The sequence below is a fragment of the Equus przewalskii genome, chromosome 1 (genome assembly GCF_037783145.1).
Source record: "Equus przewalskii isolate Varuska chromosome 1, EquPr2, whole genome shotgun sequence".
NCBI classification, from domain to species: Eukaryota; Metazoa; Chordata; class Mammalia; order Perissodactyla; family Equidae; genus Equus; species Equus przewalskii.
Window position 1 is genome coordinate 104,332,704 of NC_091831.1, and position 26,610 is coordinate 104,359,313.

The 26,610-nt window shown below is 46.7% G+C and overlaps 1 protein-coding gene across 2 annotated transcripts in view; it reads right to left on the reverse strand.

Moving 5' to 3' along the window:
* Positions 1–26,610, reverse strand: part of IGF1R (insulin like growth factor 1 receptor) — a 291,645-nt gene that overhangs the window by 8,111 nt on the left and 256,924 nt on the right. For both annotated transcript variants that reach the window (XM_070619913.1, XM_070619922.1), the window contains exons 14-20: positions 24,901–25,003; positions 24,337–24,407; positions 20,391–20,620; positions 19,946–20,056; positions 16,345–16,504; positions 13,283–13,412; positions 7,569–7,703 (exon numbers count right to left, since the gene is read on the reverse strand). In XM_070619913.1, the coding sequence (XP_070476014.1) occupies positions 7,569–7,703; positions 13,283–13,412; positions 16,345–16,504; positions 19,946–20,056; positions 20,391–20,620; positions 24,337–24,407; positions 24,901–25,003 (940 nt within the window). The remainder of the gene's footprint in view (positions 1–7,568; positions 7,704–13,282; positions 13,413–16,344; positions 16,505–19,945; positions 20,057–20,390; positions 20,621–24,336; positions 24,408–24,900; positions 25,004–26,610) is intronic.

Below are 26,610 nucleotides of genomic sequence, written 5' to 3' on the forward strand. Positions count from 1 at the left end.
GCAGGGGACCACTGGCAGAGTACCTGAGGAAGAGGCAGTGTAAGGCAGCGTGACCGCAGGACGGGAGGTGCGCCCATTCCAAGTCTGCCGGCTCTGTCTCACCCCGGGGGGAAGGCTGCTGGCTTGGTGCCCCAGAGTGGCAGAGCCCGGCCTCTGATGCAGGCTGTGCTGAACTGAGCAAGAGGTCCTCCCAGTGAAGACCTGAAGCCAGATGGCGATAAGGCAGTGAAGGAGAGCCCTGTACAAGAGTCTCTGCGCCAGCAAGGGACAGGCAGAACAGTGTGGAGCCCATGCTAAGCCTGCATCTCACCAGCTGGGCCCTGATGGCACTTGGGCTGCAAACCTCTGTGAAGCCCTCGGAGTCTCATGGGGCACCAGGAGTCTTCCCGGCAATGGGACTGAGCCCCCCAGAGAGTAGGAGGCCACATATGGAAGAAGAAAGGAGGCATGGCGCTGCTGGTGCAGTCAGCTGTCTGGACCCAGGAACGGCCTAGTCTTTGTCAAGGGTTCAGAATGCCTATGGGAGTAGGGGATGCTTCTTATTAACACAGAATGCAGAGCGATCCAGCTAAGTGGACCTTTGAAGTAAACAGGAGAGCGAATGAGCCAACGCCCAGGCTGGCCACAGAACACAGAGGCCATGGTTCTGACAAGGGATCAGCCAGTGGCCCTTTCTCACGTGAGCTTGAAACCGAAGTGCCTTCCTTCTACTTCTGTTCTTGCTGGAAAATTCTATCCTGTTTTGTTTTAAAACTTCTAGCTAAAGAGATGTTTTTCAATAAAAATGGCCAACTGGAACTCCTCATATCTAGGAAGCTCAGAGCACCCCAGGTTGGCTTCCAGCCTTCTGTCAGGCTGATCACTTGACCCACAGACCACCTGCTTACGTCTGGCCCCAGGGAAAGTTCCAAGGGTAGAAGCCCGTGGGTCACAGAACCCGGCCTGCAAAGGGGAAGCTCCTATGCCACCTGTTCAGCCGCCTTGAAAGAAATGGGAAGAAGGTGTCTGGTCAAGTCAGATGGAAGCGGGTGTGGCCGTGGGGGGAGGGGATGGGAGAGAGGCTTGCTTGCTGTCTGTTCTGCTGCCTGTTTTTGTAAGTCAAGTTTTACTGGAGCAGAGCCACGCCCATCTGAGAGCAGCCACAGATTGTCTGCGGCTGCTTTCTAGCTACAACTGCGAGTTGAATAGTTGGAACAGAGACCATTTGGAGTACAAGCCCAAAATATTTACTGTGTGGCCCGTGACAGAAAAGTTTGCCACCCCTGTTCTAGCGGAAGAAGAATGAGACAAAACATGAAGACTGACTAGTTTTTTCCCCTCCCAATGGAACCACGTCCGTCTAGGCCATGGTACCAACCACGCGCAGGGCTGACGTTCCGTGAGTGCTCTCAGTGGTACGTGCTGGGTGTCCAGCAGCAGGGGTGAGTGTGTGTGAACTGCTCTACTCCCCACAAGTCTCGGAGTAGGGTATGGTATATATCCCCCTTTTTGTAGATGAGGAAGCAGAAGTAACAAGAGATTAAATAATTTGTTCTGGGTTCCCAAACTAGTGAGGGTGGAGCTGGGATGGAGTGCTCTGTGAAACAACACTTCGAATACCACCTACCTCAGAAAAAGGAATTTTCTCTCAACCTAAAAAAGAGAAAGCATGGTCCTACCAGGAGACCCTCCCTCTCCTGCTTGTCCCCTGACAGCCACAGGTCTTGTGGGGTGTTTGCAGTGATAAACTGGCAGCTCCTCCTTGGGTCAGAGGGCAAACAAGCCTCCGTCCTATACCCACCATCACTTCCTATGAAAAAGGACCCCCCCAAAAAGTAAATTAAAAAGGGCCATAACTGCATGAAACCCCTGTCTATGGCTCAGCTGCGATTTCCTCTCTGGCCGACTAACTTATCCCTGAATAGAAGTGCAGCCAGGGCCAAGAACACGTGATGTGTCCTGGCTCTGTGCCCCCCTGGCCCAGGGCTGAGGAGGTGCCACCAGCAGGGGAGTGATGCAAGTGACATCAGCACAAACAAGCCACGTGACACTGCTTTTAAACCATTCCAAAGTCATAGCCCTTCCAGTGCTGTCCATAAAAGGAAGTCTTTTCTACTCTGTGGGATTCAAGACCTTGTTTACACTATCGCCACAAGAAAACTTTCCAGTAGACTCTAGAGGGATTTATGAGCTGATAAAAGTCCTCTTTAAAAAGCACATTTTTTACAACTAGTCAGGTCTGGTGAGCTGGAGCAGTCCTTGACTGAATGCCACCCCCTTGCGCCTGTGTGGGCGGGGGGTGCATGCACACAGCCCTTCACCTGGGGTGGGAACAAGACCACATGGAGCTGCTGCCCTGCGATGAAGCAGCGTTAACAGAGACATGTGACCCCAGGAGGTGGATGATAGGGGTATGAGGAAAGGGGGCCAATTGTACTGTCCACTCCATGCTGCACACTGTGGCGCTCCGTACTCCCCCCACCCTCGGCCCACTGTGTGCAGGCAGTTTGTGGTCATACGCCAAGATGTGCATGCAGCCCAGCACCTGAGCATGAGCGCAGCTGCAGTCCAAGGGACGACGGTCACAACAAAGAGACCGGACTCGGGAAAGGACCTGCAGGGCTCGGTGCAGCCCTCCTCCACCTCCTCCCAGCAGCCCTGAACAGCCAGGATTATCTATGAACCACTTCTCAACCAGGATGGCAGTGGGACAGTGGGGCCTGCCCGACCCCTCACCCCATGCTACTCTGACTTTGGGCAGAGCTCAGACGCAGGGCCCCAGCACCACGGGAAAGCCCATCGCAAGGCTAACTGGACAGGAGTGGCCATTCCTGACTGTCTGGATCCTACTCAAGCACTCAATTCCCACAAAACCAGCACAGGATTCCGAGCCATGTGGGGGTTTAGTCAGCAACAGGAAAAACCATGTTTGAAAACTGCAAAAGCAACCAGAGTCTGCTGAGTTTGTTTTAGACTTAGCTACCAGTTGATGACTCTCTGGGCTAACAGGCTCAAATTCTTTCCTGAATGCAGCATACTGAAGACTTCCCTGGCAAGGGTCTTGACGTGTGATATTGTGGAAGTGTTAGCTGCAGAGAATACGGCTTCTTGGCCTGAGGTCTATGGCTCAGTGCACATCTCTGCTCTAGCCCTTCTCCCGCGGCATTAGAATTCAGTCCTTCCAGTCACTAGACTTTGTGAAAGCTGGGACCACTCCTTACACCCTTGTCTCCAGGATGTCAGCAGTCAGCATGCACCCAGAGGGCATTTGTGGTGTAAATATGGAGACCTGAGCGTAAGAGAAGTTGAAGGACAGGCTTTGTCGTCAATTTAAAATACGGATCCACCAGCGGACCACAAGCTGAATCTGATCTCATGCCGCTTGCTAAATTAATTCAGACGGAGTCTCGGTGTTGAGACTCACAAGCCTGGACTCTCTGTGGCTTGGACCACGGAGCTTTTCCTCTAAAGCTGAGCACTCCATGCTAGTGAGAGGATGGGGATTACTGGCTACTTCGGAGGAGCCTGCTCACCTTCTTGCAGGCATCGCAGAATAGCTGAAGCATCTTCCTGATGCTGAGCTGACAACTCCCAGCAGCCACTGCACGCCCCACCCCTAGTGACCCTGTGGGTGCCTGTTCAGACCTCTGGAACAACACAATCAAAGTGGTTTCTCTCCCACATGGAGGCCCAGCAGGGCTTTCAGGCAACTCCCAAGGGCTCGCTAACTTTCTCCCCCTCTGGGAGAAACAAGAGTCCATTCTTTCATCTCTTGTAACATGAGAACCCATCTCCCAGAACGCTTCTTACCTAAGCTGCTCATCAATAAATCCACAAGGACAACAGAGACACTCCCTATGAAACCAGCTTGCCTCCTTTCATTTTGTTCTTTTCTTAGAAGGGAGAACACTTTGCCAAGGGGGTTCTGGAGGGCAAAGCAGAAATGCCTCCTGAATTAATAAATATTTAATATTCAAGAGTAACCTCTCCATGTAAGTTTCCTTGTCGCTCTATGCTGGGAACAGGAAGTACACTGCCTTTCCCATGGCAGGTGGGCTGCTTCCCAGGCATATTAAATTAATATTAAAACTCCAGTCACCTGGAGGTGGATCAACTTTAGGAGTCCCACAAGTTTCTCAGGGACAAACGCTTACCTGAGTCAAAGAGAAAGCTCAAACACAATACCTCTCCTCCCACCACCCCAAACCACACAAACAAAACTCACACCTGCTTTCTTAGACTGTTTTTAAGCTTGATAAAACACTGCCGATTCTAGTATTAGCCTCTCTTCTGGCAGGGCACAAGTTTATGCAAATTCAGTGGGCAGCACTCCTCAGACTCCATTACTTATATTTTCGCTCCGTAGGAAGACTTTTCTTAAAACGGGCTGACGAGAATACAGTGACCACACTGTTCAATGTGAACAGCAGTCATGAGTGAGAATAGTGGGAGTTAGCAGGGTTTGGCAGCCAGCCTCCAAGACCCCAGGGGGCCTCACCTAGTATTCACAGCCCGTGTAATATCCTCCCATGTCCAACAGTCTGCCCGTGCAACCCACAGGAGATGGTGGAAACTGTGCACTTCTGAGGCTAGGCCATAAAGGACACTGTGGCTTCTGCTCTACTGTGGAGTCACTTACTCTTGGGCGGGGTAGCCAAGCTATGGGCCTGTGGGCCAAACCTGGCCTGCTGTCTGATTTTGTAAGGCCTATGAGCTAAGAACGGTTTTTATATTTGAAAATGGTTGGAAAAATTCAAAATAAGAAGATTTTGTGACAACATGAAAATCATGTGAAATTCAAATTTCGGTGTTCAAAAAGTTTTATTGGAGCACTGCCACGCTCGTTCACGCGATGTCTATGGCTGCTTTTGTACTGCAACAGCAGAGCTGAGTAGCTACAATCATGCTCATATGAAAATATTTACTGTCTGTCTCTTTAGAGAAAAAGTTTGCTGAGCCCTGCTCTAGCATAAGTCAGCTGCATGGCATGAGGACACTCAAGCAGGGTCACAGAGAAACTGAGGCCTCACGTGGTGCTCAGCCATGTGAGTGCTCCACCTTGGCAGTGGATCCTAGCCCCAGACAAGCCTTCAGATGACCACAGCCCTGGCTTCCAGCTAGACTGCAACCTCACGAGAGACCCAGAGCCAGAGTCATGTAGCTAGGCTGCTCCTGGATTCCCGATCTTCAGAAACTTTGTGAGACAATAAATGCTTGTTGTTGTTTTAAACTATTAGGTTTGGGTAATGTTATACTGTAATACAAAAAACTAATACAGGTGGGAAGAGGAAGAATTGCCATGTTGGGCAAGAAAATGCACCAAGTGGCCTTTTGAGTCTCTTGCAACTTCGAGTCCTGAAGTCTAAAGAGGCTGTATGGGGAAGTTTTTTGATGAGGGATCCAGGAAACCCAGTGCCCCCCAATATGTACTACCCTCTGAGAGGTGGGGCCTTCCGTCAGTGGACACATGCAGGTTTCCTAGTCCAGACCTAGGCTCAGGTGATCAGTGAGTCCCCCTGCCCCCAACACGCACACACCCAGACACACACACACACAAGCACTGTCCACCCCGCGGCAGTCTTTGGCCCTCTGTCTTAATTCTGTGCAAGCTGTTCACGGGACAGAACAGGCTTTGGCTGCACATACTTTCAGAAGCAGCAGTTAAAAAGTATAACGCCCAGCTAATGGACTCTTGAAGCACAAGGGTGCTGTGCCGAGTCCCCCTGAACCCGTGGGCCCAGCACAGTCAGAGCCAGGAGAGCAAGGTCCACCGCCTCTACGTGGGGCTTAGGGACTCAGTCTCCATAGCAACACTCAAAGTGCTTTAGAAAAAAACAAAACTTTGGTTTGCTGATAGGACAATGTCTTCTGCTTCCCAGGCTCTGGCAGTCAGATTCTAAGACGGTCGCCAAGACTCCTGCCCCTGGTGTAAACACTCTGGATAATCCTCTCACCTGAGTGTGGGTGGGACTCATGAATATGATGGGATTTCACTCCTTTATTTCGGTTTCTAATCAGACTTTGAGTTAATCAAAAGAGGGATTATCCTGGGTGGTATGACTTAATCAGGTAAAAAAATGGTAAAAGCAGAGAGATTCTCTTGCTGGCCTTGAAGAAGTAAGCTGCTCTGGTGTGAGAAGCCCTATGGAGGGGCAATATGGCAAGGATGGGGAGTGGCCTCAGCCTCTAGGAGCTGAGAGCCATCCCCGGCTGGTAGCCAGCAAGAACATAGGACCTCAGTCGTATGGCCACAAGGGGCTGAATCCTGCCAACAACCTGAAAGAGCCTGGAGGAGGGAGGCCTCGGGGCTCAGATGATCACAGCCCTGGCCGACATCTTGATTTTAGCCTAGTGAGACCGAGCTGAGCAGCTAGCACATCTGTGTCTGGATTCCTGACCCTGGAAACTGTGAGAGGCCAAATGAGCAAAGCTTTCATGGCTATTGGGACCAATTTCCCTGGTACCACTTGTCATGGTGTCTGAGCCATATTTGTAATCATCGTACCACTGTGGGGCTCAGCCTGAGTCAGTGCTCACTCGAGGCTTGGTCCATGGGTAGATGCAGATCTGGAAGTCTTCCACACAGACAGAAAGACAGCCCGACAATTCCTCTGGGATCCTTTTCAACGTGAAGCCTAACCTGTCCAGAAAAGCAATTCTGGAAAATTCCTGAATTGGTCTTGATGTACTAGTGGTAGCCTTCCTTCTGCCTATCAGGATCCAGGAGAATCTCTGAGCCCTGCTTTAATATGCATGTCGAAAACAAGTCCACTGATTCCCACCTGTACCTGTCCTTCACCTGACAACCTAACCACAGAATACCTTCACACTCTCCTCTGACTTGTTCCAGGAAAGACAACAAGGGCCTCTCACCTTCAGCAGCTCCAACTTCCATCACCAGAGGGGCTTCTCCTAAGAACGCGGAGCAGTGAGGCCCACAAGGCATCACGGACACTTTCTCTGGGGTGTGTCTGCAGGGAGGTCAGCTGAACCATGTTCCAGGTCCACATGGGTCACTGGATGAAGCTCCAGAGAGCATGTCACTTACATGGTTTGTGAATTACAGAGAAGAAATGACACCACTGCGGCGGCAATATGCTGGAAGTGCTGGTGGGAAGAGGTCTGAGGTTTACCCTATGCGGTGCCGAAGGAGTCCTGGCCATAAAGCTTTGTGTACGCCAGCTGCAGCAGCTCTCTCAGGCCTGCCAAAGGCTAGGGAGAGGCTCGGGAATCTGGCTTAACAGTAATCAGTGTCATGTTGTCACCTTTTTTTAAACTTTGCTTGGAGAAGGCAAGTAAGGATTGCTTTGGTCAAATATTTCACAGAGACATTTAGCCTGAGAAACCGCAGTGCAAACTGCAAATCAGAACTAAAGGATTAAGGAAGATGAGGTGGAATTGAGGTACTTGCACAAAGACACAGGTTCCTTCCGTCAGGATAAACCTCTTCTAAACTGCTCCTGACTATCACGGAACCCACCGGGCCAGAGAGGCTGGATCTCATAATGACTCATCTTACGTGACCCAGGAAAAGAGTTACTGAGAAGGGAAACTTCGAGGAGAGCTGTGGGCGTCCAGGAAATACATACAGCATGTCAGGGCAGTTGTCCGGCTTATCTAGAAGGCCGCCCTCCATGACGAAGCGAAGGACTTGCTCGTTGGACAAGCCCTGGTATGGCTGCTCGGCCAGCGTGGCAATCTCCCAGAGGACAACCCCAAAGGACCTACAGGGAGAAAAGAAATGTGAGGTGCTTGGAAACGATGGACAGAACCATGCTGCTCTCTCCTGTTCAGCATTTCTTCTCCTGGGCCCTGAAAAACTTCCCTCCTTGTGCAACTGAGTACACATCAGACAGTGTGCCAGACACCAGGCTAAGTGTGGACTATCCATCCTCATTTGCTGCTACTAATGTTTCCTGTAGAGTAAAGGCAGCCCTGGTGGCCCACTGAGGACGCTGGAGCGGAGGGAGTTTCCAGGGTCCCTTCAACAGCTAGGAGGCACCAATCTCTGTTTGAAGGCCAGGCAGGCTGAGTTCAGGGCCTAGGTGTAGCCGCTTACTTGGCAGGGCAGTGTCTCCCAAATGTGCTTTATCTCAAGAATGATAAAATGCAGACCCCCAGGCCCTGCCACAACTGTGATTTACTGGCCTCAAATGTAGGCTGGGACAATCAAGCTGCTCAACAAGCTTCCCAGTTTTGGAAACCTCTACCCGAGTGGCTCTCAACACTGGCTGCAGAGTGGAACCTCCTAGCAGGTTTTTAAAAACATACTGAGGCCTAGGCCCCGGACCGCAGTTCTGATTTTGCCGGTCTGGGGTGGGGCCTGGACCTTGGAGTGTCTAAAAGCTCGTCAGGGATCTCACAGGTCCAGTGGGGCCAGGGAGAAGAGCAGCCTGCCCCACGGGAGCTGGGGAGCCACTGGCCTGTGAAGGGCTCAGTCTCACAGGCAGGGGCCTCGAGGACTGCGGCCCTGGCTGGAGTGTCATGGTCAAGCAAGGATCCTTAAGCATAGAGTTTAGCTGAGGGGAAAAGGGGATCCACGGAGGAATACAGTCAGCAGGCGGAGCAGTGAGCAACTGTGCCACGCAGTTTTGTCTGTTTGAGAAGATCCAACTACTGGAAAACAAATTAAAATAGATAATACACGTACACAGAAATTTCAGACAGATAAAGGTTAAAAAGTCAATGCTGTAATCTGCAAAATAAAGGTGCCTTCCCAACACACATGGCTGTCTTTCACAAATTCCCTGCCTTCTATTGGCCTTTCCATGCCCTGTTCGCTTCCACTCATTTCCGCAGAATGAAGCAGCTGCTCAGCTGCAAGCAGCCTGAGGGGCTTCCCACCGAGGCCAGGGGTGATGGGGAAACCCACCGAAAATCCTGGGGCAGGGCCCTTCCCGACGAGAGCTCTTGGGGTCCTAGCCTGAAGCCCAAGCCAGGAGAGCCCCTGACTCTATATCAGAATGTTTTATTCACTGCTTCAGCTACCTTCCATGAACAAAAGGGTTTTTGTACAAATTGATACTAAGAGCAGATGTTAGCCATAAATAGAATCTTAGCAATCAGAGGAGTGACCCACCCAAGGTCCTTTTTAACTTCTACCAATCAAGAAATAGTCTTTATATTGCACAAGAGACCTAGAAAAGCCAAAGACCCAGAGGCCAAAGTGTGGCGTTCAAAGGCCTGGCCGAGGGCAGCGGGTTCTCCATCAACTTTGGCAGTGGGGTCTCTGCACACTGAAATTGGCCTGGTCACATAAATAGCACGTCTTGGAGGCTGCAGCTCCCAACCTTCACATCTGAAATGCAGTACAGTATAAGAAATGACAAGCATGCTATTTTTACTGACTGCAGACCTGACCTGAGAAATAATCTAAAAACGCAGTTCCCTCCAGGTCCACTTCTCCTCTTGCTCCCCCAGCTTTCCCTGGCCATGTCCGCTGCTTTCAAACAGCCGATTCTCACTAGGTGGCTCCCACATGGACCCTTTCAGCCCTGACTGCTCTATTTCAAGCTCCCAGTTATTTGGCTATCCACAAACTTCACAGATCTCAAACTGAACTGTCTCACAACCCCGTTCTTCCTCTGGCCTCACTGCAGTTGATGCCCCACCCCACCTGAGCAGTTAACCTGAGGTGGTCCTTTCCTCTGCCTCCTCAGACTGACACCACAGCTTGCCAAGTCAGGCTCAGATTTGTCCTAAGGTCTGGCCCCCCCACATTTTGTCCCCCCACCACTTCCTTATGGCAGCTTGTCCTCCTCACTTGGCCTACAGCACTCTTCCTTTTTGCCACCAACATCTTACTCAATGCAGCCTTACAATCTAACTTACATGGACTTCTTAAAACACAGCTCTAGGTCATTCTCCTGTTCAGAAGCCTTAAAAGTCTTTGCAGAGCCTGCAGAATTAGTCTCAAAACCCTAACACATTTGTGGCCTTGCTTGATCTCTCTTCAACCTGACTCCCTCAAGGAAGTCCCACCGTCCCCCATGTACAGCAGGCGCTTCCTACGGCCATGGCTTTCCCAGCATTCCCACTGCCAGGAGTCTGCTTCCTCAGTGCTCCACTGGTGACCATCCATACCTTAGGGCACCCCCACGACTCCATCTCTTCTGGGAAGGCTTCTGTGATTCCAACCTGTCAGGGTTGCTTCTTCTCCACAGGACCTCATCCCTCGAGGACAGAGACTGTGTCTCTAGTCACCCTGTTCTTGTACACACTGAGCACTCTGCCTGGGTCACACCAGGTCTTCATGATCACACACAAAACAACCCAGCAGGTAACAGGCTCAGCTCTCTCCAAACACTTTCCCCAGAACAACGCTTGTGTAATGTCAGTATGGCCTGTCAGGGAGGACCACACAGTGCTGGAGTCTGGCTCTCCTTCACAGCTCAATGTGACCACCTAAGTCCAACTGTTTTTCTGCCCCAAGGTATGGAGGCTAAACCATCTCTACCTAAGACCAACGTGCCTCCCTAGATCACCAGTTGTTCCAGGAGTCATTTAAACATCTATCAAGGTACCACAGAGCTACAGGGAATGCAGACATCCCTAAACTGATCTCACTTCAAAGACGGAGCAACCAAAGCCCAGAGAAGCCCTGTGGTTTGACCAAGGCCACACAACCAGTCAGAGGCACTGAGAAATATGCAACACCCAGGTGTTTTCATAGCAGGTATCTTACTGTGTAGCATTGGTATTAATGCCTTCATGCAACTCCAAGGCTTGAATTTTGTGGACAAATTTCATCTTTAAACATTAGACGAATGCCTTTGTGTGAAGTCTTTTCTAATTATGAGTATTGGGGTTGTTTTCCTCAAGTAAGGGACAAGTCGGTGTGAGTCTCACCTCAGCGCCAGTGCTGGCTGGGGTTGGCATGGGGTCAGCATTCAGTAATTACATCTCCCCATACCAGGACGGTCTCATGTCAGTTTCCCACCCACCAGCAAGTCGAAACCTACAGAGAGATCCACATTTCCCACTGATATTAATTAGCCACTAAAGAAGCAAATAACTCTAAACCAGCCCTAGATATTTGTGGCCTTTTGGAAAGCTTCTTTGTGAAAAATGAAGACTTGTAGGGTGATCCTGATGCCCAGGAAGGGAACACACCTTTAAGCTGTGCGTCCCACCTCTCAGTCCTGATTTCCTCCACGACTAGAGGGCACACTTGTGTCTTCTAACCCAAACAAGAGCCATTTGCCAGGGGAGTGCTACAACGGAACTGTAGAAGGAGCAGGTACAGTGCCCAAGGATCTGGAATAAAGTCTTGAAGGACAGCAGGAAAATCTGGAGATGTTCCAACTAGACAAAAGACACCACTTGCTTGTGACTCCAAGGCCCTGTCTTATAAAAAACAGAGCAGGGTGTGCTATCCTGCTACAGAGAGAAGGGCCAATGGGGTGTCAGTGAGAGGCTGACTTAAGCATAACATGAGAAGGACCTGCAAAGAATAAGGGTGTCTTAAGAATTAGGATGGCCTGTCCTTGTGAGGGAGGAATAAGCAGTCTCTGGAAACAGAAGCTCATCAACAAGCTGTCAGAGATGCTGCGGATGGGATGGATTCAGGGTCTGGAGCTGACCCCAGAGGCACCTTCCAATCCTAAGATTCCAGGGTATCTTCTACAAAATCAAATTCTCTGCATTTCTTTCTAGATTTTAACTACTTAGGAATGATCTTCTGTGCTATTGAATACAATCTAAAATGATTTCTGTTACTGTGAGAGGGCCAGCTTCAGTTTGGAGCCCGGGCAGCTGAGAAACCTTCTGCATTCTCCAACGTCCTGGCCAACCCCACCTGTGTTATCTTCCATGGCTGTTTAAAAACTAAAAAATCTAAAGCACTGCCAATGCCTGAGCATTGAATGGAATGAACACCAAATGCCTACTCTTGTTTATGTCTATTTTTTCTCATTGGTTCATAATATCTGTGTAGTCAAGCGGGAGGAAATTGGCACTAAAAATTCTGTGTCCCTTTGTTGTTGCTTGTCGCAATAGTTGCTAACCAAAATTTGGGTAAAATTAGCCTGTCAGATATTAACAACTCTAGTTTTATTTTCCCACCCTGCCTCTGTTTTCCCTGGCTCTCATGATTTTCTATTTTATCTTACTGCAAGCTGACCTCAAAGCTTTTGGAGGCACGGAGACTAAAATAAACAGATACATGCATGGACCCAGGCCTGTCCTCTCCCATCATCTCTGTGTCTAAAAATGGTGTTGAGCACTTTGATTTGACAGTAAAGAGATAACCATCTTGGACAGGCTGATTGCAAATCAGATCTCATACTTGAGCTCAAGAAGCAATCACACTTTGCCGGGTCATATTCAAATGCTATTTCCAATTTGCACCTGTCTTCAAAATAAGATCCAAGTCCCTTGAATTGTGAAAGGTTCACAAGGTTAAAAAAAATGATGCCGGTCACTATTTAAATAGCTCCTCTATGTGGTCATCCAGACAGTTGGAGTAAACAACTACCATTTCTGTAACACATCAGCAATGGGATCTCCCAAGAGGATAGCCAAGAAACTAGCTGACGTTCTAGAAGGTAGATAGGCCAGGGCCATAGCTTGCCAAGAACCTCAGTTGTATTTCAGAACCTGATTGCCTTTGCATGATGTTGCTGAGAAATTGCAATAACCAATACTATTGAGAATCCTCTGCACTCTCCAGCTGATAAGCTTTCTGTCTCCAAGAGACTTTTATTATTAAGGGAGACATTGTGCTTTCTGTACCACCCCTGGGTCAATAACAATGGTGCCCATTGAAGAGGACAGAGCAGATGGGACCAACAGGAAAACACATCAAGATTCCTAAGCTTTGGGCCTAAATAAAGCAATGTCGGCAATCTGAAGGTTTAATTAGGTGAGGCAGGCAGACGCAGACACACACACACACACACACACACACACACACACACACAGTATCTATTTATTGAGAAAGATAAAAAGAGAGAAGGCAGGTAGGGGAGAAGCAGAGAGAGGTGAAGTTTTCCGGCATGTCCCGACGCCTTGGATTCTGTCTCAAGAGCTCCTGGCCACTTACTGAGCAGCTAAGGATTGAAAGAAGTGTCCATCCTGCAAATACTTTAGATCCCACAAATGCCCTCCGTCCTTAGTAACCCACGGACAACAGGAACATTTCGATGATGAAGGAGTGTGGCCCACCTAACACTTAGCCAAAGCTGGAAATGGGGTAACAAATGAATAGAAAATGGAAGAAAAATAAAGCCCTTGAGACTGAGCCAGCGGGACTGGTGGAGGCTGGAGGGCTCTGGGCTCACATTACAGGAAGAGTCTTTCATACCAGACGTCAGAATGAGTGGTGAAGACTCCATCCTTGAGGGACTCGGGCGACATCCAGCGCACAGGCAGCAATCCCTTCCCTCCTTTCCGGTAATAGTCTGTCTCATAGATATCTCTCGTCATACCAAAATCTGTAGGGTGGAGAGAAGGTACAAGAGTTACGCCGTGTGAGCAGCTCTCAGGGAGAAGCAGAGACGCGCTATCACTGCTGGAGGAAGGCCCTGTAGCCACGTGCAAGGGGGAACCCACTGTAAGCAGCCCAGGTGTCAGAGTCTGCAATTTTATAATGCAGAAAGAATACGGGATGACCGATGAGTCATATGACAAGCAAATACCAAGAAATCTCTGCTTTTAAATCCATTTATAATTTGACTCTTTTAAAAAGTTAATTCCCTTATTGCATTTAAAATGAGAGGCAGTTTACAAATTATCAAGTTCCACAGTTTATTAAGAAAATATGTTCTGCATAGACCAAAGGTCATTTGTACATGGTTTTAAAACCTGAAGAAATAAACAGAAGCATGTTGACTCTTATTTACTTGGTAGCATTGCCCCATTGCCAGAGGAAAGAAAACAGTCTCACTGTCTAATAAGGGGAAGAATATTAGGAGTACCAATTCATGATGAAAAAAGATGCCTAAGAAATGCTATTTACTAGGCCCCTGAAGCTATTACTCGATAATGTTTTTCACCATAATACTCCCACTCGTTTTTGAAAACACCTTCCATTTTCCATGTCTCGAGAAGATGTCACATAATTATGTTTGATGGCAGGCTTGCTTTATAATCCTAAATTATTGCTTCTTTGTCAGATTTTGATTTTCCACTCGATCATGCAAACTTTTCTTACAGGGACTCTTTCGTTCTCCTTCCCAGAAGAAAGGGCTGCTCTCCTTTTTAAAATGCTCATTCATGTCTCTAACTCTGCCACAAAGAGGTACGATTACAAAGCAGACACAGAGAACAAAGTTCCTCGGACGTTAACCAACATAATTTACTTGTACTATGCGAAGGGCCATCCAATTGCCTCCGGTAAAATTATGTTTATAATCCACGAGACACTGGGCATTGGAAAAACATTTTTGAACCGCAGTGAAGAATAAAAATGAAGTGGCAAAGTCTTATCTCTGAATTAATCCAGTGACATGCAAATTAGAGGATCTGCCTTTACTTGCACAAAAATGAAAAAAAGAAATCCCAGAAAAAGAACACAAACTATTTCTTCCTTAACACAAAAGAAAAATTTCAGATTTTAGGAAGAAAGATAACAAGTACAAAGAAAATGTCACTAGAAATATGGCACATGGTTAAACAGCAAATACAGTCCTTGCTGATTTGGGCTTTAAATGACAAGTGGCACAAAAACGGCTCTGCCCCTGTGATGTGAAGCAGGAGGAAAGTAGCATAACCGAATTCCTGCCTTGTGTCAGGAGCTGGCAGGGTGGGGGGAGAACATTGATGAGCACAGGAACTAACATTTACTGAGGACCTGCCCCATGCCAGGCACGTGCTTGGTGCTTTCTTACACTGAGTCCCTCCCACCATCTCATAGGCCTGTTATATTATCACTGCCATTTTAGAGGTGAAGACATTGAGGCTCACAGAACTTAAGACACTTGCCACAAGTCTCTCATCCGTTAATGGCAGAACCCAGATTTAAGCTCAGGCCTGCCCGGCTCCCCAGCGCTGGGGAAGGAGAGTTGGTTGGCATGCCCGTGGGAACAAAAGTGAATCCCCATGGAGAAGTGAGGGGAATGGGAAGGGAAGGGGAAATGAGTGGGGTGTACAAAGGGAGCCCAGACAGTGGCCAGAGGGGATCTTCCCTGGGAGCCCTGGGGCAGAACAGCCTCTTAGGCTTCAAGCGGCATCAAATGTGTGGATGCCACAAAGAGCCAAGTCCAGGGACACACTGGTGGCTCCTGGATGAGTAACTGAGGACTGAGGGATGTTTGCATTATGATACAGCCCCAATTATCACCTCCAGCTCCTACAAATGAAAAATAAAATAAACTCACCCCTAATTTGGAAACCATTATAGCAAAGATACTCATTGTTCACTAAAGCACCGAAACATTTCATTCAAAATCATTGCTAAAGGAAATAAAATATTGCTAAAGGAAGGTGAGCATTTCCAGAACAGACAGTTCAAGAACTAGACAGGTTAACTTTAAACAGTTTTTGGATGTAAAGTCTCTCTTACAGTTTCTCAGGAGGAATATTTGGTATTTTTCTGAATCCTCACCACCTCACAGCAGGAAGATAAGGGTCCTGGTAAGAGCAGGTGGCCACCTGAGCAGCCCTGAGGTTGTACGTATTTTTATCAGGCCGATTCAAAAATCAAAGCAAAACCCAAACCTAAAACCTGAGGTAAATTGTTAACCAGTCATCAGAAACGCAAGCCAACCCCTTTTTGTGGTGTTCCAGTGGGTGGTGGCAGCAAGGGGTCTAAGGGGTCTAACCAGCAGGATGGTCAGCTAAGTAAGCGTTATAACAGAGGGGTCAAGAGCTGACCAGTCTGGGTGTGAACCCCAGTAAACAGTGATCTTCCCTCACCTGAGGGATTGCCACCTCCCCGTCACCACTCCTGCTCTGTGCAGGGGCTTTACCATTAGGGGACCTCCCCTCTTAGAAACTCCAAGGATCCCTTGGGGGGACAACGCTCCTTGTAAGCTAGGAAAATTGGAGGTAGTAGTTTGGATGGCAACCTTCACTCCCAAGTCAAAATCACCTGAAGACATTGTTTCGTTTATTTCTCTAACCAATGCTTAGAATCGTTCTGCCAAGAAATGCCTCAAATTCCAGGAGAGGCAACCTCAGGGAGTATGGCCTCAACTCATCGTTGTCTACTACCTGGATTGCCATGCCCACGTGCTCTCAGGATTAGATCCACCCTGGCCAGGTTTGTGACTATCAATTGGGGAGAATCATATTATTCCCAAGAACAAGACTTTGCACTCACGGGATGTGCTGGAAAACCTCTCCACAGGCAGGCTAATGCAAACTCAGTCCCTAAAACGTGTGCAAGTTTAGTCCTTGCTCAGACCTGGAAAGCTAAGGACGCACCTCCAATTTTGACTGTGAAATCTTCGGCCACCATGCAGTTCCGGGCGGCAAGGTCTCTGTGGACGAACTTGTTGGCATTGAGGTATGCCATGCCGTCTGCAATCTCTCCAGCCATCTGGATCATCTTGCTTAGGCTTGGAGGTGCTAGGACTGGATTATTCTGTTGGAGATTAAAAAAAAGAAAACAATTCATGTGAGAACTTAGGAATTTTTTCGACCCCATTCAGTGTTTGCAAATCCATCTTTGTTCAATCTGAGCACCACAGGTCATTCTGCTAAGAAATCGGGACTTGTTCAGAAGAAACATATTATTATGGAGACCAAAGCATCTGCTTCGTGGTAAAGTCATGCGCTTGCTGGCTGACCACATCACTCAGGGCTTCAGAGAGAAACACCAATTAGCACAACTTGGGACCAGCATTTTCTATTTTGGGTAGGGCAAAAATTATTTAAAGTGAAACAAGCAATTTTTGATAATGAGAATTCTTGGTTACTCAAATTCCTTTTAGTTTATATGTTTCCTTTTATTCCTATAGTCAAAGTACAGGTAAAAGGAGGGAAAACATTACAAAGGCCACGTGGAAACAAGCAAATGTCCTTCCCAAATGGATACCGTGCTTTATTTCCCACATAAGCATTCTTATAAACCATTTCATCTTTTTCTTTCTCTTCAACTTTCCTCCAAAGTACAAAAGTATCGAGATTAATTTTTTTCACCTTCCAGTGTGGCATTCCTTGGATTGTCATTTTCTGTGGGCACTGAGGAAAACAAGCACTTGACAATTAATTTAAGGCCAGCTAAAGCTTATCTTGGAGGATGACCAGCATAAAACAGTGACAAGCAACATGGATAAGCATCTCCTCTCTGCAGAAGAGGGCAACATACTGGCTTTGGACTGACGAGAAATATGCTCAAATAATAATAAACCCATTTAGAAAAAAGTTTTATATAAAACACATGTGCAAGTCTCTCCATCCTAAAAAAAAGTACAAAAGCAAATAAGCACTCTACAGTTTAGATGCTAACCACCTCTTGCTTGTACTAGTGCAATAGATTTTACCTCAGTTTCCCTGACTACAGAGCATCTCTTACAACACTGCAAGCTGTCTTGCTCTTACAGGTCCCATGCCTCACCTTCCCATGGGAGTTCAAACCCTGTGGGCCACGCAAAAAGCCTAGGTTTTGGGGTCAGATTGTCTGGGCTCCTGCCTGGGCTCTTCCACATGGGGGTCAGCGTGGGTCACTGCTGGGAGGATGACCTGGGATCATGCATGGAAAGTGCCTGCCAGTGCCTGGCCAGGCTCTGTGCTCAGCGGATGTTGACTTTGCCTAGTTACAGCAGTATAACAACTCTCCAAGTACTTCTGGGTTGGTTCCCTACACTCGACGTATATCTGAATTCTGAAGAGACGATCAAGACAGTCTCTGGTGATTTAAAGTACTGATCACTGAGTTGTCTGGGGAAGTGACATAAGTCCCCGAGGGTAAGCCAAAACTGCCACTCTCTTTTATGTAGGAGCCTCATTCAGACAAGCCGTTTCCCCTCAGGACCTAACATTTCCTTTTAACCTTTCCAGGAGTTTGAATGTGCATGGTACACTAGGAAATCTGCAGGTGAAATGTTAAGTTTATGCTCACAATACTTAAGTGTGGAGGATTAAATATAGGTGTTCACTAGAAGTGGTCATTCATAATTAATATGAAAAACAGAATCAATAAAAGGAAGATGATTTTAAATACTGAAAGAGAGGGCTGACATTCTGTCAGTTCCTGGTGCTACACTGCCAATCTTTCAGACATTTTAGAGAACAGAAATCTTTAATTTGCTTAGAGCTGTTAAGACATGTATACACAAGCACCCACATTTAGCAAGGTAAATGAGCAAATCTTAACTCGGGAGGAAGAAGCCAAGTAGAACAGAATGAAACTGCAGGACAAGCATATACATTTTCATACTTGACATGCTTTAGAGAGTACAAGTTTATCTGAGAAACCTAAAAATGAATTTTAGATGTGAAAAGGACTTCAGTAATCATGCTGCCCAACCCTCTTATCTTAAACGTGAGGAAACTGGGGCCTGAAGTGGCTGCCTGAGGACTGCAGAGCCAGGACTAAGACCACCCGTTCCAAGTTTTGTGCCTGAAATCGGGGATGAAGGGACTGAGCATTTCATACTTTTGAGAGGTGTCTAGAATGAATCTGATAAGAAATATACTGCCACGTGTCCAGTCACCTATCTGCTGAAGGTTTCTCCTTCATGCTGGCTTGTGCATTACAAAGTGGGTCGGGAAAAGGCACTAAGATCCAGGCAGCTGGGACGCAGGCCGGGTGGAGGGGAGCAGAGGTGGACGTCTGTCAAGTGCCCTGCTCAGGGCCTCGGTTCATACTCGGCCTTGTGGTCCTCACAGAGTCCCAACCATCATCTGCTATGAATAAAGGAAGCCACAGGTGAACAGGTGCTGACAACTAAGATTAAGGAACTACTACTTGGGAGATGATTAAGTGGCAAATTAAAAGAAGAAAAACAAAAGATTAAGCTCAAACAGAGAAAGGCTACAGAAATTCAGAGGGGTCGAGACAGGGCAGTATTCTAGGGAATACACGCAGACACAAAGCTCACTCACAGGTGGCAAAGTCAGGGTCAAAGTGAGGACCTGACACTCACCAAGGCAGCCGAATGAAAGGCAGATGTTGCTGGTACTAGTTCTCAGTCTTTACCTACCAGTTCACTCTTAGAATTACTCACTTAAAAGTCATGCCTCCATGTGTTAACAAGCTGGCTGTAGGTTCATGCTACAGAAAGGAGACACTGTCATGACTAATGAAAATCTGCACAGGACTTCAGCAGGTTTAGAATTGGGAGCTCGTAACACAAACTGATATTTTTTTTTTTACCAGACTAAGCAGCGATCGTGCAGTTGAGGCGCTTATCATTCAGAAGCACAAGCAAAACACTGACTCAGGATCCAGCCTGAAACGTGGAGGCAGAGCTTGAGAATTCGAGCTTCCTCATCTCAAGGCACAGCCTGCTGACAGTGTGGGGGCAGGGCATGTGTGTGGGGAGGGGTCTTGTGAATGAGCAGATGTCCGTGCACAGCACTGGGTGGGAAGCCAGCCCAGCACAAGAATCTAGTCAACCTAACACTGCACTCTGACAAGCATTTATTGCAAGATCGCCTGCCACAAACATGGCTCTGAGCTACAGGCTGTGCCTGGGACGAAAAGCTGAACACAGTGGGGTCGATGGGAATACACTCAGAGAACCAAACAAGAGAAAATCGGTGCTCAGAGAGAAGTCAGTGGAAATTAGGGAGAGGTGGCGTTGGAGGAGGTAACCGGAGGTGGAGGAGATGCAGCAACAAAAACACAGAGGTTCCCAAGTAAAAGGGTATTTGATGAACAGCAAGTGCCTCCCACTAAAGAGCAAGGTCTCTCTCTAGTCAGGGAAACCCCTCATAGAAGAGACCTATAACCCAGCATGCAGCAAGAAACACTCAATGCCGAAACGTAAACAGACTGGAAGACACAATATCTTCTGGGGGAAGGCTCTAAAGGAAAGAGAAGAGATAACAGGCAAAGTTGGTTAAAATCAAAACTGACCTCCATTTCTGGCCTCAGAGACCTGAGATAACTTTTGAGATCCCCCCGTGTCATCAGCTCCATGATGACCAGCGTTGGCTGGCCCTGGGACACCACACCCAGCAACCGCACCTGGGAGGAATGATAGAGAGAAGGACTCAGAGGGTGAGGATTGCCCAGGACTGTCACCGACCCCCCCCACCCCCCACCGCCATCACTGCTAGAACTTTGAGTGCGGTGCTGGGACCTGTGGGGGCCAGGAGCAGAGCCCAAATGAGCAGGCCACAGGGACTCCACTTGCCAGGGTCTCCATCAGATCCAGAACCTTCCTATGCACAAGTATCTAAAGGCAACAGTAAGACAATGGGGCAAGATACAAAACCCACAAGTGTGGCCACTGAAACACGGGGGCTCCAGTGACGTGTTCTCCTGTGTCAGATTTTGGCTTTTCAGGGCTTTCTCTTACCACATGGTGACAATTGAACTCCTTCATCACTGAAGCCTCATTGAGAAATTCAATCCTTTCACGCATGCTTGCAGCCTCGTTCACCGTTTTAATGGCCACTCTGGTTTCAGGCTCATCTTTGACCACGCCCTTGGCAACTCCTTCATATACCATCCCAAAGGAGCCCTGTCCCAGCTCTCGGCTCATGGTGATCTTCTCCCGAGCGACCTCCCACTCATCAGGGACATACACTAGGGAAGAAGAAACCAGAACTGACGCAGGTGTGGCAACGAGCCCCTGGGCAGAACGTGCTTTTGGGGGAAACTCTGGGCCAAGGAATACAAGATGCCACTTCTTAAAGCCCACAGAGGAGAGTATCAGGAGACAGTGACGTGACTTGTTCTGAAACTTCCCACATGCTGTGGATGTCAGCACGGCAACTGTAGGGTCAAACACTGATATTTCACATCTTCAAGGATTCCTAGATAATTCAAGGATACTAACGACACTTAAGAACCAGAAAGTAGTCCAATTTGAGACGTGCTGTAAGTATAAATTTCACACTGGATTTCAAAGACCTAGTACAAAAAATAATGTAAATATTTCAATAATTTTTATACTGACTACATATTAAAATTGATAATACTTTGGATATATTGGGTTAAACAAAGCATATTATTAACATTTATTTCACCTATTTCTTTTTACTGTTTTTAATGTGGCTACTAGAAAAATTCCAGGTTACACATGGGCCTGGCATTGTATTTCCAGAGGTAGCACTGCTCTAGTCTGGACAAAGTGTCTCCAGCCTCGTGAAGGACCTGGGGGCATCTAAGGAGGCACAGAAGCACCTGTGCTCTGGCACAAAGGGGCATTCGGTGGTAAGCAGCGTGGAGCAGCCGCTGATGAACAGAGGGGTCTCGCCAGGGCTTTGGGCTGGGCTCCGTGAATTCAGGGCCCTCCCACCACTGGGGTGAGGGGCTGGGAGATGGGGCATGGTAATGACTGAGCCTGAATATGGTTTCCTGTCCAGCCTATGCTTCCGGTTGGATTCAATCCCGTTTAAGAAATAAATAAGCAAACAATTCTAGGCAAGACGGAAGGAGAAAGAGAGAGGGAAAGGAAGAAGGGAGGTAAGAAAGAAAGGAAAACAAAAATCAGAAGACCCATCCCACAACTCTGAGGAGTAGGATAAAAACTAAAATAAAATCAACCTGTTGCATAAGCTCCACAAGAAATTTCAATCACAATCATTTGCTTCTAAAGCTGTGTGCTTACATCCCTGCCTGAGAAGGGAAACCCCGGCGGACTCCACCGCACACTAACTGGCAGGAAGGAGGGGTCCTGGCTCAGAAACGCAGAAGGACTGGGAACCTGGCACAGCATCTGTGTTTGCTTTGATGCTTTCAGACAGTAACCTTGGGCCTGTGGCTGGATGTGAGAGAAGCAGTGGGCTGACAACTGTACCAACATCCCCAAGTCCCAAGCGATGTCTTAAAGAAAAGATGTCTATAAATTTGGCCCAGGAGATACTACCAACATACCCCTCTGAGAAGTGTCCAATATGGACTATATTAGTCAATCTAGGCTTTTATTTCATACACATTTTTGTATTTCATAGTACATATGTGTTTAGGAATTTCACAAATGGGAGCCTGCCCTCCATATGGCTTAGAGAGTTTATAGCCCTGAAGAAGAGGCTGACGCTGGCTTAGGAGAGTAAGTATGCAAGACAACCAGTAGATAAGACTCTTCACAATGCCTCTCAGAAAGTATAAGGAGACACTGTCTATATCCATTTATCTCTGAAAATCCAGGCTTGCTTTTAATCAGCATTAAGTATGTAGCACACCATAAAACACGGAGTTAAAACCAATCACATTCATTCCTTGGGAGGTCCCTGAAGTCAATGCTCGCAATACTTCTCTCTAAATTCAGCCCAACAACTCTGACTTTAACCAGCAGTGCTAAGCCCTGGCAGCCAGCAGCAGTGTATGTGCACAATGTTATCAGCACTTCTCTGTAGGGGATTTTCAGTGTACTCTGGAGAATGGTGACATGCAGATTAGCTTTTGGAGAAAGAAGTTTTTTAAGCATTTTTGAACTGTAATGTCATTTTGTCACCCCTTGAGGAAACTAGCTATAAGGTGCTTGGCAAAAGGCTGAATAAATTAAGTTCAAATGAGGTGACACTGTTCCTACCTGTTGGCCTGAGTGACAATGAGTTTGTTTTTTGTCGTGTTTTTAAGGAAGAATCAAGACACATTATGAAAGCATTCCAGAAAGACACAAAATTTGAATTCAAATCACCATTAGAATCTGATATTATTGTACTAATGCTTTCTCTAAACTTCCTGGACCCTTCAGGGTCAAAAGCTATAAATGCCAATCTTCTGTGCTTTATTTCAAAGCAGAGCAGATTCTCCAGAATAGTCTTACTCCACACTTACAGAGAAGGGATGTGGCTTGCATTTCCCCTATAAATTCCATTAAGTATGTGATGGCTCCTTACCTGATTTTTTTTTAAAGCTCTTATTTATACAAACAACACATAAAAATCTTCTTGCTTTTTTTAAAGAAAAAGACCTTTTCCACAAGTAACTACTCTTTTTCTAAGTTTGATGTGTATCCTTCCAGAATGTTCTCTATGACTTATATACATACATACATACATGGGGTATAGGAGTGTGTGTACATATATAAATGCCTATTAAAAATACAACTCTGTGAGACCTTTATATAAACAAGAATAACGTCCTTATTTTGCACTTGATTCCTATTCAGAGGAGGCTGCTTTTATTGGCTTTACTGTAAACACAACTGAATTAAAAATTATTAAAAAAATCACAGTAAAACTTTACACATTTATGTAGTGCTTTTAAATATCAAAGGGTTTTCTTATGTTTTCTTATTTGATCAGGATAATCAATTAGGATAATCATGACTCTTTATTTCACATCTCCTGCACGTGTACTTTCACTTCTCCTGAAGCAAGAAAGAGACAAACACTTTTTCTAAACACATCCACCCAATTTCATGCACTTATTTATTCATTTGACAAATCTAGTCCAGCTTGTCCTGTGGGCCAGGTTCCCTGCCTGCCCCGAGGACCTCAGAGTCCTTTTCCATGGTGACTGCACCACACTGTCAACAGGGTGCCAGGAACTGTGACGTCCTGACTTCCCGACCGCCTAGTTATGTGACCTGGGCAAGTTTCTCCTCTGAGCCTCGTTTCCTCACCTACAGATGGATGGGCACCAGAAAATCCACCTTACAGGGACGGAGGGATTGAATTGGACAGTGTTTGTAAAAGCCCCTAGCAAATGGTCGGTTAATGTACTGGTGTCATTGGACCTGATGACCAATGCTCCACTCTGACTTACTTGTAAATGTTAGGGTTTAAGCACACCAGGAAGAAAAGACAGCAAAAAGGAAAAAAAAAACAAAACAACAACAACCGTTGAGTACAATCCAACTTAACTAAATGGCCCTCATTCGTTATTACCAAAGGGAATGTGACTGGGCCACGAGGGTGTAATGAGATGGCCCCAGTCAGGAGGACCCCAAGATAAAAAATGAAGACAAGCCATAAGTGATCAAACACAATTAAGATGCTCTGAAACTCAAGCTGAAACCAGTTTAAAAGGACTGTTTTGTCAGCTGCGGCATATCCTCTGACTAGATGTCAACAATTAAACAGCTTTTTTCACTCTAGCATAAAATTTCAAGCAATTAAATAAATTGATTACTGTGCTGGCCACATTCATCTCTGAGGCCTGTTTTTCCTTGGGGCATCCCATACAGTCCCAGAATTTTTGACATATTCAGTGAACTGCTAAAAATTTTGATTAAAAAAAAAAAAGAAGTGTTAACGAAGACAGATCTGAGGCAAAAGGTACCTCAAAATAACGCAAACCTCTTCCCCTGAATTAGCAACACTCCTGAAGAAGGTAGCTGAGACGCTTACCATCAGCTGCGCTGAAGTACTCTGGGTTCACAGATGCATACAGCACTCCATTCCCCAGCCTGCTGTTATTTCTGTCAAAAAGGTTAAAGTTTAGGTTAAAAAAAACCCCATCTCCACATACTTCTGTATATACTTACATCTTCGTTCTATCAGTTTCATTTGCTGCATTTCATTACGTAGCAGGAGAAGGGGAGTGGGGGAGCTTACTCCCAAAACAGCTCTCACCCACACTCCTCATTTGGGCCCAGGGGACCAGCAGACATTTGCTAAAGCATCTTTTGGCTTCTTCAGTGGCCTCAGATTAGAGCTTTTTAAAACACATTTGTTTCTTTACTTCATTGGAAAGTGAAAGAGTTATTTGATCAAGAAAGCTAAGACATCGTGTTTGGAAAAGCTCTGCATAAGTAGCAGCGTTTGTGTGATAGACCAACCAATGAGGAGATGAGTTTTCCAATCCATAAAATATTTCCTCATAAATCCTCAAGAAGTTCATCTTAACTCAGGTTCAAATCATCAAAACACTTAGCCACAAAATGTGTCTAAACCTCTCACTGAGTCACTTACCTTTTTCTATGGAAGACGTACAACATTATAACCAACCCTCCCACTATCAACAGGACGGCAACAGGCAGAGCAATGATCAGATGGATGAAATTTTCATATGTCGCTGCAGAAACAAGGGGTAAATGACAAAATGTCACTAGGTAAGCAAGCTGCTCATTTCATTTTTTAATATTCAGCTGGAAGTATGAAAAAAAATCCCTGAAAATTCCTTTACTGCCCTACCATGAACTAGGAATTCTGAAGGTAAACAGTATCAGAAATAGCAGAAAAACTGAGTTATTTGAAAAAAGATAAGATAAATGCAGACTAAGGAGTATACTCATTTTTATTTTTAAAGTACAGTGAATTCTAAAATAGCAGTTCCAATGATGGGCTCGAGTAAAATAATCTTTACATGTAGTTTAATGACTATTAACGGAAATGCATACAACTAACATAAACGCATATTCTTATAGATATAATGCTCAAGCTGTACTGACCTTTATTTGTCTTCTGACAGTTCCATAGACAATTTAAAAAACAAAAAATAACTGGATGGCCACCCTTGCCAAAGGTGCTCTGAATTCCTCCCTAACATTAGAGTCTAGTGACAAGTCTGAGACCACAGAGCTCACTGCAGCACCTGCTCATCACCATCAACAGTATTCATATGACAGATGCCATGCTGGACACTGGGGATGCTGATCTACACCCCGGAAAATTCTGCTGCATGCAGGAAATCAATAGGTCCATAAGTAGCACAACAACCTGAAAAGTGGGCTGCACATATTGCAAGGATGCAGAGAGGAAGGGAGAGGAAAGAAGGGAGTCAGGGGAAGCTTTCCAAGTGCAGAGGAATGGTTGGAAATGATACTGGAGAGAAGTCAGGGCCGGCTCCCAAGGGGCCTTGTCCAAGCTAAGCAGTTTGAACCTCATTCGGAAGATTCAAAGGAGCCAGTGAGAGCCCTCAAGCCCTGCAGTGGACTGATCAGATTTGTGTACGGAGAGACAGCTGTGCCGGAGAGCAGACTGGAGGGCCTGGCAGGCGGGAGGAGGAATTGCCATGCAGAGTGCCAGGGGGTAGAAGGGGGCCCGGACATGCTGTGTATGCCCAGCTTAGACCTCATGAAGAAATCACTGCTTCTTTCCTACAAATGAGGAAGACTCACAGAGATGTACTGTCCTCCCCAGGGTCACCCAGGCAAGCTGGTGGGCCAGGGCCCTGGGATTGGAACCCAGGCTTCCTGCACCCACAGTTCATACTTTCCCCCAAAGCAAGCACCCCGGAGGCTCTGAGCTGAGGCAGTCGTGGCGGCAGAAGAGGCTGGATTCCAGAGATATTTATGAGGCAGAATCTTCGAGACTTGAGTTTGAATGAGAAATGGGTGGCTGGAGAGCAAGAAAGGTAAGGGATGGCTGTGGGAGGTTCCTGGCCTGGGTGGTGCATAGATTATGGGGCCACCGACTGAGCTCAGGAACAAAAGATGGAGAGATGTTTTGAAAGTAGCAGCTGTGATTTTGGTTTTGTGTACGAGGAGTTTGAGGTACCCATGGGACATCCAAGTAGACATGTGTATGTAGAAATGAGTTTGGAACTCAGTGGGTACTAAGTTACATCTATTATAAATCACCCGTCAATGATTCTTTTGCCACCAAAATCTATTATTATTATTATTCTTTAAGAACTATAAAGCTATTTTAATTTTTTAAATTAAAGATATTTTTATCAAA